The 16,635-nt window shown below is 39.7% G+C and overlaps 1 protein-coding gene across 1 annotated transcript in view; it reads right to left on the bottom strand.

The window, feature by feature from the left end:
* Positions 1-1,762: 1,762 nt before the first annotated feature.
* st3gal3a (ST3 beta-galactoside alpha-2,3-sialyltransferase 3a) overlaps positions 1,763-16,635 on the bottom strand; it is a 29,135-nt gene continuing 14,262 nt past the window's right edge. The window contains exons 7-11 of the mRNA XM_063891682.1: positions 15,916-16,011; positions 15,548-15,734; positions 7,398-7,544; positions 6,919-7,065; positions 1,763-4,452 (exon numbers count right to left, since the gene is read on the bottom strand). Of these exons, the coding sequence (XP_063747752.1) occupies positions 4,348-4,452; positions 6,919-7,065; positions 7,398-7,544; positions 15,548-15,734; positions 15,916-16,011 (682 nt within the window). The 3' untranslated portion in view covers positions 1,763-4,347. The remainder of the gene's footprint in view (positions 4,453-6,918; positions 7,066-7,397; positions 7,545-15,547; positions 15,735-15,915; positions 16,012-16,635) is intronic.

The following is a 16,635-nucleotide window of genomic DNA, read 5'->3' as shown; positions in this document are numbered from 1 at the left end:
CAACATGCTGCGCTATGCTAATGGTGATTTAATGCCAAAACAACATAAGTAGCAATTCATCTTTTCATGAATCATTCATGGGGTATGCAAGATAATCCACTCCTTGTTGGGAAACGCTTGGTGGAAACTTTCTACCTAACACTACCAATTAATGGGCACAAGCATCTTGTCCATGATTTTATGGGCTTTAAGGGCCAAAGGCAGAGTGCCATCTAGATCCGTTATACTGGAGAGCAAGCAGACATCTCTACAGGTGATAATGTTTCTTCATCCCTCTACAACTCATACCAAAACTATCTTGAATCATGAAAAGCACTTTGTCCTGTAAACTGAGGTTTCAGAAATATACAAATGTTGACGTTATGTTGATGAAAGAGGAAAAATGAAACAGCTTTTCTGGTCTCACTCACCCAATGTTGTTTTGTTTGTCAAATTTCATGCTGTTCGACCCTCAGGTCATACTTAAGGGACTTTGTTTTGAAAGTAAGAAATACCTTTATTAAAGACTACATGTAGTTGGACATCTACAAATAGGACTCTTTAAATCATGTCTGGTTCTTTTTTCCCCATACTTTGTATGACAACTAAGAATATTAGATGTTTAATGGATAAAATGCTTTTGCAGGAGTATTGCTCTCACTTCAACCAGGCCCTGCGGTAAGTAAGACTAGCATGACAACAAGTGGTTCAACTTAGCTTGTTTGTCTTGGCTTAGCAGTAATAAAGTGTAACACAGATTTCAACAGCAATGCCTTTCCTTGAATGAGTAACAATGAGTCACTCAGGCCTCATGTTTATCTCCATTCACTCATAAACATGTGACTACTGCTTATAAAACAGCAGCTGCATACTGAGAGGAGCTAAGATGGGCAGGGAGTGTCATTGTGGAGAACATCATCACTGAAAAAAAATAATACAAATCATCTGTTTGTATATTAAATAGAATAAAATGTCTTTACCTATTCAGGGATCCCAGGGTGCAGTTCTGTAGGACTGTTCTCTGACGTTCACCTGTTGACAATTCAAGACGGCAGCACAATCAGAACTGGATGTCAGAATAATTTCATAGCCCATTGTATAATTATGGCACAAAATAATTTTGATCTGACTTCACTCTGGGGATTTTATCTGCTGTAAAGTTATCACTCATAAGGGAAATTACTTGAAAGTACTGAATAATACATGTATAGGTTTAGTACTAAAATATTGCTACAGGGAATTTTATTCAAGTTTAAGTTTAAAGTGACTTTTATTCCCAAAATAAAAAATGTTTCCTATGTTGTATAGATTGATATCGATCGATCAATTTCCTTTTTTTTGATAATGCTTTGGTAATGTAAATGTTTTTAGTGAGGGAAGAAACCAATTCCTTCATATTGGTAAAAGTAGCTCCATTATTGCAAAAATGACTCCATTAGTGGTAAGCTACCACAAAGGCATCCAAATTAATGTATGCAAGGGTCATAAGAAATCAGATTAATTCCCTCTGGATGTTCCTGAGATATCACGTTACCAAGGATTGTACACGTCAAGTCACAGTGACCTTTAACCCCAGAAATCTTATCAATTCAATCTAAAGTTCGGGGGGGGGAAATGTAGGACTAATTTGGAGTGATTTCCTTCAGGTGTCCTGAGATTTTGAGTTCATGAGCATAGTAAGAACTTACAAACGAAAACAGAAGGTTGGAAAGAAAATACATTCGAACAACCGTTAACCATAATGTCACAGCACGGATAAATAAAAACAACAGACATGGCGAGGTACAGCATACTTATATCTTTATTATTTTACATGATTTTGTGATTTTTCTGCACAGCTTTCAATAAATATATGAATACTTTGGCTTGAGCCTCTGACCAGCATGAAGTCCATATAACAACCTTAGGTGAGTACGCAGGCCAGAGTGAATAAAGCAACAGACAGCACAATACAGTAATCTCAGTGAATACACGAGAGAGATTGATCATTAATATCATTGATGATAGTGACACTGATGGCGACTGATGCTGGGGCCTGAGACAGCAGCCCAGGGCAGGGCTCAGTGAAGTGAGTGAGGGCTATAAACAACATCTTAGAAGAAGGAGAAGGGGTCATTTGATTTCACAGCCAGCATCACCATAACCCCTCCTGTCTATCAACTATAATCAGTGTTTAAAAATCAACATTTTTTCACATAACAGCAGCAAATGATTACACTCAAAGTTGGACACTGTTCTGTGAATGTCAACAATTAAAGGATAAGCATTTGTATTTTTTAATAACAAACAAAATATCAGTTTAAATGTGTTTTTACTCAAACTCAATGTTTACCCTTGAGTACTAACACGCATTAAAACATTTCCTTCCCCATTAAACATTTGCTTTTGGTCATAACCTGTTTTGTCATGTCAATTGTAAAAAATATGTAGGAAAGAAAACCCAGAGCCTGTACTGTTTCATTTAAAGTTATAGCCTGGAATATTTCTATTCAAACCGACGTGTATAAAATCACTTTCTTTAGTCAAATGATTGAAACACTGGTGGGGCCTATAGCTCACTAAAGAATGCCCTTTCATTTCAAATACTAAGCACTGGGTGTCTATGAAGACATTCATATGGAAAATCAGTAGTCATACAGTTTGGATCAAACCTCTGCAATTATGGCTTATCACCCAAAAACACACATTGGAGATCTTCGAGATTATAACTTTTTGTACTAAATTGTCTGGCCTTCATGACGGCCGCATTTCACTCGTCATCATCCTCTTCCAAAAAGCAGTCAACTAGTCGATAAAAAAAAGAAACATCACATTTTGTTCACTCAATAACAATAACCAATTCTTATCAAAAAGGTCTAAAATGGAACAAGTAAAGGGCTGCAGTATTGTAGGCTCTTGTTCTCCTGCTGACATTCTATAGTGTTTCACCAACTTATTTATGGTTTAAGTAAGATTAAAAGGTTGATTCATGAATGTTAGAGAACATTTTTTCAGTGGTGCAAAGCACAATAAGAAATTAAAAATACATTTGGTTTTCAGTTTGCTTTTGGTTGACCAATGCAGGAAAACCTGTTTAAATGAGAGGAACATAAAAAAAACACAGGAGATGTCATATAATAGTATGGAGATCAAAATTGTTATTATATTGACGATCAAGAAATGTTTGGTGCATCTGATGTTGTCCTAATTTCTTAAATATAGTATTGAAGTGAATGTTACTGCACGAGGCACTATTTGGATAACTGACAGAAGGAACAAAAAGTTAAACATTTTGAATGTCCTTCTCCGCTGGATAGGATACAGTTTGAAGGCCGAGAGGACTGCAGAGAGCCCGAAGATAAACGGGTTCCCAAAACGTTTGGAGCCAATTTGCTATGATCTGCTTCAACAGTGATCTAGGGACACTTTTCTGGAATGGAACAACTCATTCTAACACTGTAGGAGTGAATCATGGAGGAGTAAATCATGGAGGAGTAAATCATGGAGGAGTGAATCATGAATCTCTAAAATTTTTTCAAAACAGCTTCAATATGTTTGGTGCCTGATTGATTGTGTTTATATCTCTGTTACAGTAGCCATTATTGATATAAAAAGGAAAACAACCCAACAGCTGATTGCACACTTTAGAACGATAGTGTTTAAAAGGATGAATCAGTAACACATGATATGCATTATATTATAAATATTAGTTTAGGTCGATTGCCATTTGTTTACATTCACAAGTGAATTTCCCTCTTCAGAAATGGTAGCTTAATGTCAGGGTCAGTCTGAAGGGAGTGTAGTATGTTGCTAAATAACAAACATCACGTGACTCATCAGCGTCTGTGGAGGGAATGTGTGTGATGTTCGTGCCAAGGCAGCTCATTAGCCTCATGCTAAATCTGAGCGACTCAATGAAATGATCGCCGCGTCGCCCTGACACATGGTCCAGGACGGTTGAATCGACGGAAACCGAAAGATAAATATGCGACTATATGTTTAATGCAAATTACATTCAGATCTGTGAGCAGAAGGACACTTGTAGTGTTATTCTTGGCACATGCTCAATGGTTTGAACCCAACATCTGTTCATCCTATCGTGCTCTCCTCAGCCTGCAGCATATGTAGGTGCTGATCCCCAAAACTGAAGATATACCTGAGCCAGGGCACCACATTCCAGTAAATATGCACTAACCTGCGGCTAAGAGGAGCTTGAAACAGAGGCATATTGCTTGAAATATTTAAATACAGCACCAGGACAGTGTGTTCTGGTCTCTCTGCACTGACCACAGTGTGACAGCTGCCACTCTCTGCTGAGAATATGGCCTACGCAGCCTTCGCCTTTCCTCTTCGGGTTACAGAGCAGGTAGAGGAAAGCTGCATCCTGCATCAGCATCCTGCTCCGCAGATCCCGTTGGTCCTGTCCTGGATGACTCCAGCCTTCACCAGCTTCAGCAGGAACTCCTTCTCTTTCGATATGTTGTGAGTCCAGGACTACAGAGAAGACAGAGAGACAGGACAGGAGCTAGTTTGTGCAAAATCAACAGATCGACTGCTACATTTCTCGTGCTTTAAACCAACATTTTATTTAAAAAATACAATTTCCACTTTCAATAAACCTAGCACAAAAGTGTTGTGAATCAATTACCATAATTCACATATTATTTCCATTATCTTTTACGCTAACTTACTCAGTTTGTCTCTCTGATAACTTCCATGATTCAAACCCTTTATCCATTTTTAATATAGAGTTTAAAAATCTAGAAGTGTATGGTTAAAATACTGTAGGGCATGTGTCGTCATAACCCTGGATTGAAATCACAGACTTTTCTGGGTTTGAAACAATTTTGATAATGTAAAAACCCATTTAGGATATTTAGGATCATCCTATACACCTGCAGCGTGGAGCACTGTCATGGGATCACAAAAAGCCCAACTCAACCAGCTAACACTCGATCTTTGTGGATACGTTATCTGGATAATGACATCTGATCACAGGTCTGAAGCTATACACCGGGTCCCATTACTATAAGAGAACACTTACAGTCTCCTTTCTCCTCGCATTGTGATCACATCTCGGTATGGTGAGGGTCTTGTGACAGCCAGAGACAGCCGAAGGCATCTTCTTTAAGTAACCTTACTAACTAAGCTAATATTTCTTATACTGCAAGAAGTAACAAGAGCCAGTATAGAAGCCTGCTACTTTGACCAATACCTGAGAGATTAAAATTCAGCCTTTATGCCAAGTCATTTTCTGACATGCTGCTCTATGTAGTGCATATTAGAGGATGATCCCAGCAGCTCTCTGTGGCAGCGGGTTTGTTGACGCTTTGGCTTTGTGTCGGAAAATGTTGGTACTTCATGCCAATAATTCAGAAATCAATCATCATCGGATTGCTTGCCAGTTTACGTATTTCTTTATGACACCACACGGGTATTTGTTTTATCCCCCGCCAGAAACAGCTTTTAAACTTGTGATTACTCAAACATTATCATTGTGATTAATGCAATTACATTTTTATTATTGATTGACACAATTTATTACAACATCAAAACAATCAATCATTGGAACGATGTTATCCAGTTTAAAGAGATAATGAAGATCACTATTGAGATGCTTGGATTTTGTTACTTGCCAAGAAAATAAAACAGTCGATGTTGGCTAATGAAGGACTGTAGGAATGAGTTCCTGTCTCAATTGTACATGGCAGCGGCCCAGCAGCTCTGCGCCTCTTCGGACTGAAACACAAGTCTTGTCAGGCGGTGAAAATAGGATGAAGGGGATTGCATGTCTGTCTCAGTAACCTGTGCTGAGAGTGATTTATGAGCAGGCTGGAGACTGTGAAGTGGACTGAATGGCAGTTTAGTCCCTGTATGTATGTAGTGCGCCGAGACTACACCCAGCAACGTTCCTATACTTGAGATTTCGTACACATCCCAGGCCACTAAACAGCATGCTGGGTAAATCCCTCCTGAGAGGCATATAAATGAGAGAAAGGTCACAGTAAACTGTTCCAGTGCAGCGGAAATGTGGAAGACTAACAAATACGATGTTGTTCGATCGGTTGCTAACAAATTTGAGCTTTGTGAGTAATGTGTGGGAGTACGGTGCATTAGGAGTAAAATGAGCAGGAAATAAGGAACCTAACCTCTAAACTAATTTAGGTTACTAATGTGTCAAAAATGTAACAAAAAAGAGAGAAAGGTTTCTCTTTCCTAACTTCAGTTAACCAGACATTTCTATTATTCTCACTTCTCCCAAATTCAAAAACATATACATTAGTTATTACAAGAGAGAAAAATAAAATAATTTCAGACTTTTCTACGACGGCATCTTAGCCTGTGATCGGGTGTTAGAGCAAGAGCATCATCTTTAGGGCACTAATGACTGAAGGATATCAAACTGTATTCTCCCTTTTTTTTAAATGCACATGGTGTTAGCTACACTGAAAAACTGAAACGTTGACTTTAATTAAATGTATTATGTCAACAAATAGGTTAGTTGAAAGCAATAATATAAAGTTGAACCTAATATTTGTTTTATTTAAACTTGATATTATTGCTTTCAACTAACCTAATTCATTCAGTTATGTGAAATCTGTTGACATAATACATCTAATTTTTTCAGTTTAGCAACTATATGATATTTTGCTCTTTCTGTACTACATCAGAAGAACGAGAGGCCCTATTATGCTTATTTTCAGGATCATATATTTATATTTTGTGTGCCCTGTGGATTTAAAGTTAGATAAACTATTTGAGTACCCATCCTCACAGATGCATCAATCAAATAACAGTGATAACAGTAAATAATAATGATATCTAAGAAATACAACCCCGTGGTGCATTTAACATGAAGAATGGATTCAAAATGAACTGTAGAAAAAGCCCGGCCCTGTCTAGCATCAGTTTTAGAACAAGTTTACTTGTAATATCATACCACATCAGTTCTGTAGTTACCTCTTTGATAGCTGACATCCTGATCTTCTCATAGTAATGCAGAGGGGCATGGGGGGTGCTCATGTTGTAGCCAAATCCAGCCACGGCTACCTCATCACAGTTGTGAAGGGCCATCGTTATGGCAACTGTCCCCAGGGTTGGTATATTCTGAAACAGACATAAATCAAGAGTGTGTACGAGAGCCAGAATATGTTCAGCATGAACATGTGAATGTACAGAAAGTAGGCCTTATTTAAACTGTATGGTTGTTGTGCTGATATCTTACAGATGTGAATTCTGAAGAATGGGTCTATTTATAAACAGCCTAATGGTAACACTTTGTTTTCAGGCTCTGTGTAGGTGCTCGGCTCCCTGCAGCATCTGCTGTGTGTTCACGGAGGCTTTCATAATGCAAACAGACAGTGGAGCTCCAGTGCTGACCATTAACAGCCCACTGTTGCCTCTCTACTGACTTCAACGGACAACAACAGGTCTCTCACCCCTCTACCCATCTGTCCGTTGTTGTGAGGTAAGCCAATCAGCTTGAAGGAGGCCTCCTGGATGAAGTAGGGGTTCAGGATGCGCATGTCGCTGGGCTCCCTTGGAACGCTCTTGGCCACCGACTTCCAGAACCCATCAGTGCTGAGCTGAGAGACAAAGTAAACAGCTATGTTGTTCGATGTTTGTGACCCTCATAGTGACTAAAATGTGAAACAAAGTCTGGTAGGCTGGTAGAAACAGAAGTATTTTGTTGTTTGTGAACGCACCTTTCCTTTCTCAGCGCTGTCCACCAAGGACATGTACGATCTTAACGATTTTATTTAATATTGTCAGTTAGCAGCTGAGAAAGCAGGAGTGTTATATTAATGTTTATACTCTCCTCAAACGCAAGGTGGATTTGCATAACATTTTTTGTCAAAGTTCCTCAGCCCATGATAAATACAACCCAGCCTCTCGTATCTCAGCGGCTATGGATTACTGTTTTACAAATTGCTGTTATGGACATAGTAGCATTGTAGCATGTGGTCCTTAAAATATTATGATAATCAACACTGAAAACTGGCTTCCTTTCTTCATAATCTTACTTCACATCCTTTAAAGTTTAGTGATGCCAAATCAGACCAGAGGCAATGGCCCATTTGCTGTTACTCGCTTGCTTACTACCTCCAGCCACGGCCATTTTTTAACGCCAGCTTCATTTTGATCTCAACTAGACACCTGTTAGGTTGCATGACTGTACCTTTCATGTTTGTGACGCTATTGTGGTGACAAAATCTATCCTTAGAAAGACAGAAATATAAACACTTGACAAATATGCAGAACCTGCTCTGTGGTACTTCCATTCTAGTTGATGCCAGGAGCACTTTTAGCCATGACGACACACAGACTCACAAGGTGAAAACAACAACAGCGTCACTGTTGCGGCAAGTCATTAAAGACAACTTCGAATCCTTTTTTAGCTCGTTGTTTTGGTTTTATGGCAACATTTGGTATAGTGTTAAGGCTCTTACCAATCTGGTTTCCAGCAGCAGAAGGCAGCTGTGTAAAAACGTTCAGGAACTCACCGTGTACTTCTGGCCAAGCACACACAGCAGCACAGAAGACAGACACTGTATGAGACTAGGTGGTGAAAGTGTTGATAGCATTTAGCAGCGAATACAAAGATTTTTCTCAAGGGTTGGTGGAAATAAAAAACATTTTTTCTAGGTTTTGAAACATTTTCCCAGCTAAGCTATCCTTTCCATAGCTCAGCTACAGTGCACTGGAGGAAAAACAGGAGGATCAAGGACACCAGGACCACAATGTCGAGTTGGACAAATGAAAGTTGATTGGAGGCGGACCAAGTGCACAAACCATCGCAGAAATACAGCAAGGACGAGTGTTTTATAAAGAAGTCAATTAGCAATTTTGTGTAAAAAGATGCTAGCTGTGTTACAAATATTCATTCAAGGGTCTCATTTATTGCTAGAGCTCATGTAAATTTTAAGGATTTATAAATATATTACCACAACTTTGTTTTATAAATGTTTTCTTTACCGCGGTCACAATTTACAAAATGTTATTATCTTAAACACACATTTATTTCAAATTCCCAATCATTAACAGATGTCATCTGTCAAGGTAATGTTATAACAGAATATTTACGATAAATATTCCCAAAGTCAGTATCAAATCAACATTCACTTAGTAGTGGACAGGGGTGGAAAAAAGGATGGGGCTTAAGCAGCCAAGTGAAAGCAATCTCCTGAGCTGAGACATAGGGAGAGAGGTCAACACATTTAAACACTGATGAAAAACAAGAGGAGCAAACAAAGCCAGGCAGAGAGGAAGGAAGCCCCTGTATCAATATACCTGGGGCCATTACGCTAATGACCATTAGCCTTATGTGTCTTTATGGACAGTTACTGGGAAACCTGCTTCTGAGTTAGCTCAGGTATGCAGGAGTGAGATGTAGGGAGAAAACCAAACAGCATTGACCTGAGCTGTTTGTTTACTAGCATAGCAATGTTACCCTCGTAGACTATAAACTCCTACCGACAGATCAGGTGGTAATCCTGTCCTATCCGAGAGGGAAACCTAACACCTCTGCTCTGTTGGAAGCACTAACATGATGAAGTCTGTGGAAAACCCATCTGCACACAGCCTACAGGATCGAATGACAAGCCACTCCGACAGTATCAGTGAATATGTTTGTATACATTTACTCCAGATGACTCAACTAGCTGGTATGTATAGGTATACAGTACCGTATGTCACAAAGTATAGCTACAACAGCACCCAACTCTATTCCTTGACAGCCCTTTTCCACCGCAGGGAGTTTAACAAAGTGTAACCTGGGGCTTCACATAATTGTATAACCATTCTCATAATCCTAGCAAATGTGCATTCCATAAATAAAAAGATGGTTAAACTCAGGAGCAGAGTGTCATTTAAACGGGACATTAAAAGGCTTTGCCGTTTTCTGTAACAGTTTTCACAAGACTTGGTATGACTATCAAATCCCAATTGGGCCCTCGGAGCCCTCATGTACCTGTAGCTCAGCAGCACCCTCTGTGACTAGATCCTAAACTTCCTGTCAGGCAGCGCAGGTGGGTCAGCTCACATCCTCCACCCTGACCCTCAGTACTGGAGCTCTTCAGGGCTACGTACTCAGCCTTCTCCTCTTTTCTCTGTTCAGGCATGCAAATGAAATACAAAGCCTTTAAGTATATGTCTTGTAAGGGTTGAGTACAAAGTTCTTCACTGCATATATACTTTATTTTCCAAACTGGGAAATGTCTGATATATGTAATGCACACAAATCTACAGCACTAGTTCTATCCCCAACGGACTGGGTACAGCCCTGTAGATCTTGCGACAGTAAAGTATTTCCACCATGATCATAGTCATTGTGAACATGCTAGCATTCTCATGTTAGTGTTGGAGCTACTGTATATATTGATCTATATTATTTAACATGTATTTGTTTGCTGTTTTAGTCTGTTGTAAATATACCTTTTTAATTTAGTGTTATTATTTAAGTTAATTGAGTAGTTTTTTTATGCTTTTATTTTGATGTTACGTATATATGGTTTTAACCAGGGTGAAAGAAGGAAAGTCACAGGAACGGCTTCTGGAAAGAATGTGGAACCTTTGTTTTCTTTTGGAATTGCAATAAAAACCACCAAAAGGATATTCTTGCCTGGATTTCGGATTTTTCCCTGCATAAGACTTGCTAACTGGTGCCTCAGTGGCAGTTTTATTTAGAATTTTCAGTTTTTATTTCTTCAAGTTTTCGGCGCTACATTTAGTATTTAGTTCAAAGCTCTGCTGTACCTCGGTACAGCATCACAGAGCTGCAGAAGCTTGTTTTAGCATTCAAAAGTCAAAGTTATACAAGAGCACCTTCACAATCGAGTGATTACAGCGCTTGACATTAATGCAACATGCCCGGTTGAATTTAATTTTCGCAGGCCAAATAATGTTTCTATACAATTAAATAAAGGAAAAAAAAGCCACAAAAATAAAAACCTGACAAAGACTACTTGTCAACAAAGACTTGTGTTTGAGGTAATAAGCAGTGTTGTAGTACTCGAGTCCGGTCTTGGTCTCGAGACCACTTTTTCACTTACTCGGTCTCGTCTCGGAATTTAAAGCAATTTTACTCCGTCGTTAATCGGTCTCGGACTAGAGCTGCATGGGTTGGACTCGTACTTTCGAGGGAGACCTTGAGAAAGTTTTTTTTTTTCACCACATAACATGATACACCGTTTCATTTTTCATACTTTAATGAATTATACATATTGATTATACATATTAATAAAACATACATTAAAATGAATCCATTGATTCACATTGTATTGGGTGATCCCAGAGTGCCACGCTCCTGTGAAGTCGTTTGATCAACCAGAGATATTTTTCAATAGTCTGATGCTCAGCGCCAAGAAGAGTGAGCAATCAGCGGTCATCAAATTTGCTTTGTTATACCACAACATTTATATTTGCAGCAAAAGTTCAAGGAAGAAACACAGCGCAGAATGCAAATTCTGTAATATAATAATTACTGAGATGTCTGGCACCACATTAAATTCCCACCGGCAAGTCCAAAGGAAACACCCTGAGAGGTAAGTGAAGCTAGACTTGTAACGTCACGTTAATGTTAACTGTTAACTGTTAGCTAGCTGACGTTAATGCTGATGGCTGTTTCCAAGTAGTTGGCTTTGTGACATTTGATTCAGCATTAGCTTGTCTTGTCCCTCAATGTCATGATAAACTAGATGACCGTTGGCTGGCTATCGTTAACAGTAAGCAATGGTTGGCCAGGAGGAGTGCAACGGGAGAGAGATTAACGTTAGAGGGCGAGGCGACAGACAAATGAATCCTGGATTGAATAACATTAGAAGTAAAGGGCTAAAATACGTGATTACTTGTGTTCTACTGAGCAAAGTCCTCGCAGCCCTCTCTTAAATTTAAAGTACAACCTGCATTTACTGGTGGTTTAAGTTATATCTATCTCAGGAAATGTGTTTCTTTTGTAAATTATGTAGCTAAGCTATGCAACGGATGCCATTGATGAAGCTGACGAGCTAGCTAACGTTAATGTAATGTTAGCTGAGCAAGGCACAACACAGCTTAGCAACACAGAAAACTTTTCAATTGGGAACAAAGATCAAACGTTTTCAATGTGCACAACCACAACGCATCTTTACAAACTTGCAGTAAGGACAGAGTGTAGTGGGGTCCTTTGCTAGTTATTATTTGCATTGAAGCTATTACTTTACAGTTACTAGGTCATGGTACGAGTTATATATTTCCTCACATAACTCAGCAACTAGGCCTACATGCCTCATGATAATTATTCTCAAATTTGTGTTATTAAAAAACCTACCTTGTACATTCATGTAGGCCACAACAGTATTTTTGCGTGTGAGTGAAAGCGTTTTTCTTGCCAATTTCTGATTTAGACCCATGGTCTTGAAAATTGACTTGTTTTTGTAGGTCTCGGTCTCGACTCGGTCTCGACCTCCAAAAAGACTCGGTCTTGACTTGGTCTCGACCACCCCAAAATCCAAAAGTCTTGGTCTTGACTCAGACTCGACACTTTAAGGTCTTGGTCTTCACTCGGACTCGATATAGGTGGTCTCGTCCCCATCACTGGTAATAAGACTGTATAAGTTACATTGATTTGTTGATGCTTCCTTTGGATAAAACCCTGCCTAAGGAACCAAGTCAGTCAAGATAGATGTCACTTGTGTCACACAATGCCAGCTCTCAGTGTCTACTTTGCCACTTTCTTATCCTAGTGCAATCCATCTTCCTCCAACAACACTTGCATAGTGAGCATGTGTGTGTGTGTGTGTGTGTGTGTGTGCATGTGACCACTAACTGGTGTGTTTACTGCACTCCCGCATTCGCGAGCAGGGAACTTGATCTGCCACCCTGAAGTGTTGTAAATGAAGCCGGTCTCACTAGTGTCAAAGTCCTTTAACACCATTACTGTTAATTCAACAAATGTGTGAGGCAGTGTCAAAAGGTACATGGGCCAACAAACACAAATCCTACCAATGCTTCTAACTACTTACTGAATAAGTGTGCATGGGCGATTAGAGAGCAGCGGTGATCCATGTGTCTTGAATGTCCACACTGGTAGTGATGGTGAATGCCTGCTGTGTCACAGCCTCCTCCTGGCAGCATCCCATTTACTCTGAACTCTCGCCAACTATTCTGTTTCTATGCAGTTTTGTGGAGGAAGCAGTCCACATTTTATTACAAAAATCGATATCTCTTAAAGCATTTATAGTGTTGCACTCAATTGTTTACAAAACAATTGAGCACTCAATTGTTTACAAAACAATTGAGTGCAACACTATAAATGCTTTAAGAGATATCCTCAATTGTTTACAAAACAATTGAGGAAGTAGGTGGGTAAACTTTGCACTGCCATTGCAAACCTGGCCAATCACTGTGTAAATTGGGTGTGATTGTTAGATTTCCTGTTTAGGGAATCCTCTACTGTGACATGTTTACAGTTTTATAGTTAAAAAAGGCCTTTTGATGCAGCACCTCTTTTCCCCCTCTGTGAAACCAGAGCCCAGTCGACATCTTTCAGGCAGGAGGGCAGAGTGTGGGAAAGAAACGTTGGGCTTTTAGCCTTCGCAGACCATTTACATGCATAAAAACACACTACAGGAAAGGGGAAACCCCAAAAAGCACAATAGGGCCTCGCTTAGCACTGCATTGAAAGCATATTGGGGTCCTTTATGGATACACTGAAAAGTAAGTCTACTGTACAAAATTGAAAAATTATCCCGGTGTCACAGTGATACAGTGTGATAAAGAGTGTCGAGAGCTGATGAGGACGGCAGAAAATAACGCTCAGTCACTTCCACTCTAGATATGAGCCAGTTGACAACAAAGGTAGGGAGCAATACGGCTGGAAAAGCGCACAGAGTCTCTGTGCTTCCACCTGTCAGTGGAGGTGCAATGTGATCCAGGACAAAGACCACCCTGGTGATAGCCACATGAAGCCCTGTCTTCCTTCTCTTCCTCCACTGCTGCAGTAGAATGACAGCTGCTTTCTGATGTGCATCAGAGCTGAAGTCTCAGACGCCGACTCGCCGCCCCTCTGGCTGCCAGTTGGACATGCACACTAGATCAGTAGGGAGTCTAAAAAACGGAAACAGTTCTTCGATGGTGCATCATTTAAAACTAAGAAATGGAATAAGATATCCAAGGGGAACTGTTGCTATTATTTCAGATTTAAATGGTGCTATTGCTTACAGTGCCACATCTGTTTGTCTATGAAAAGACAAAGAGTTATAGAACCACTGCTCTTAAGAGTGTAAGTAGTCTGTGTGAATGTGTAGTTCAATATAACAAAAAGAGAACTGGGACATTATTGCTTGTATATATTGATATTTTGATCTATTAAGGGGTTTACAGGCATTTGACCCCATTTGCTTTCCTGCCAGGGAGGAATGCAGAGGGAGTACAAAGCAGGTATGCTGTGACCCGGGGGCCAGGAATGTGCAACATTCACAGTCAAGCATGTACAACCATAAAGCCAATACCTACAGGAAGTGTTTGGAACAGACACAGGCCAGTGGGATGGTAGAGCAGCAGGTTGTGTTTGTTTGGTTTATGTTGAGGATTAAAATAACTACTAGAGGTCTTAACAGAGGGAAATATTAAGTATACTTTCCTAGACACAGATCCCTCTCAAATATTAATCCAGGATATTGAGTGTGTGCTTTGTTTACTGTCTGAGTTGGGATGAACCCTAAATATCAAGGGTTCTAATCATAGTAGAGGAGAACAGTTTTAAAACATCAGTCTTGACTGAAAGAAATGTGTATAGGCATACTTCCATTACTCATCCCATATAATATCAACCACCACTGGATTTGTAATAAAGTACAATACACTTGTGTGTGTGTGTGTACACAGCCCCTTCCTGAGTTCCTTTTGTTTGGTGCTTTAGCTCGGACCACACCTATCTTCAAGCTCAGCCTTCCTTTTGATCTCAACTTCTCACCTGTTGACTTTCCGACTCCAAGTCAGGCCCAATGACCCATACACCCCCTAGTTTCAAACTACATTTTTATTTTCATACCTGTAGGTTTTGTGACTCTGGCTTCCACACTGCATGTGTTCTAAATCAGGCTTAAGCACACAGTTTGTGTGGCGTTTACTTTATTTAGAACAACTGTATTTTTCCATCCAATTAAAGAGACAACAATGGCTCCAGTAAAATGAGCTGTGGAAGGATTGCAAACCAAACTGACATAAAATGGAAGGGAAAAGGAGCAACTATGCAGAATCACGACCTTTCCACCTTCACCTAAAGAAAATACTTCAAAGACAACTCTGAAGTATAATAACTAACAAAATTGATGGCAACCGGCAAGTGATGACTCATCATTGCCATCAATAGAGCCATGTTGCTAGGGTGGCTTTTACTTCCATATTTGACCGTTTCACATTAGAATTTGGTGGTATATCTCCGCCAACGAGTCAAGTTGACATCAATGTTTGTCAGAAATGTCATCACATTATCTCTGAAGGCATGGAAAGCTTTGGGATTTGTGAATAAATGGAGTGACTGTTCACTGCTATCACAAGCTGCCTACAGCTGCTGCACACACTACGAATCATTTTTTAGATGTCTTACCAGCTTCAGGTTGAAGATCATGTGTCGCAGCCACTTGAAGTCCAGAGCTTTAAAGGCAGAGAGGACAAACAGGGACTGAGGCTCGTAGCGCTCTGTCTTCTGGATGGCCCCCTCTGGGTAGGTGATCCTCATGGTGGTCTTGGAGCCCACATCTTTCTCAAAGCCTTTCACTGGAGCCTCGTTCAACCTGCAACACACAGCTGCAAAATCAATCATAAAAAGTCCTGTCCAAAATAATCAAAGCTGGTTCACATTTCCACTTTAAAATCTACAATTGGACGACATTTGATTAAACGATGAATACTTGATTACAGGGACAGTAATCGAGTTGCAGCGAGTGTATTACCTCCTTCTGTGTCACAACGTACCTGACCACCACATCGAACTCATCGATCCTTTGGCCCAGAGACTTGTTGGCGAGGATTCCTCCGTTCCCTACGATGATACATGTCTTACAGTCCAAACTGTAACACAGGAAATATCCACCATTATGGCTACTTCATCCTAACCATTGGCATATTCATTTTTGGTTGAATGTGTCACATTTACTTTTGCTTATAAAGTTGTTTAAAAATGTTCTTGTAAAATGCTATGTTTTCTCTCCCTGACTTGAAGGAAGTGAGGTTACAACTTAAATGAAATAGTTATTCCCTCCGTAGCGCCCTAAACACATACAGCTATATATATATATATATATATATATATATATATATATATATTCACTCAGCTCTTAGGATTGTTATGTTCTTTGTGATTAGCTTCCTTCCACAAGAAAAAAAACCAAATTAACATTGTGTCAGTGTCACAATGTGGTTAAAATAATGATGATAGCATTGTGTTGTAGACTCGGTACAAAATGTGTCCAGTGTTTAGTCTGCGCCGCCTGAATCTGAGTGGAATAATAAACTAATTCCTAAATGTGTTAGCTGGCTGATGGAACAGGGTCAGTGCACAGTGTCTGTGAAACTGATGAGTTCCATATGAAGACAAAGTGAGGTCAAACACACTGTTGTAGCTGATGTGTGATCCAGTCATTACTGTTGGAGCTTCAGGGTACACTGACAGACTAATTATAAAGCACTTGACTT

The sequence above is a fragment of the Eleginops maclovinus genome, chromosome 9, assembly GCF_036324505.1.
Source record: "Eleginops maclovinus isolate JMC-PN-2008 ecotype Puerto Natales chromosome 9, JC_Emac_rtc_rv5, whole genome shotgun sequence".
Lineage (NCBI taxonomy): Eukaryota > Metazoa > Chordata > Actinopteri > Perciformes > Eleginopidae > Eleginops > Eleginops maclovinus.
Note: the sequence above shows the minus strand (reverse complement) of the source record. Positions and strands in the feature narration are given on the sequence as shown.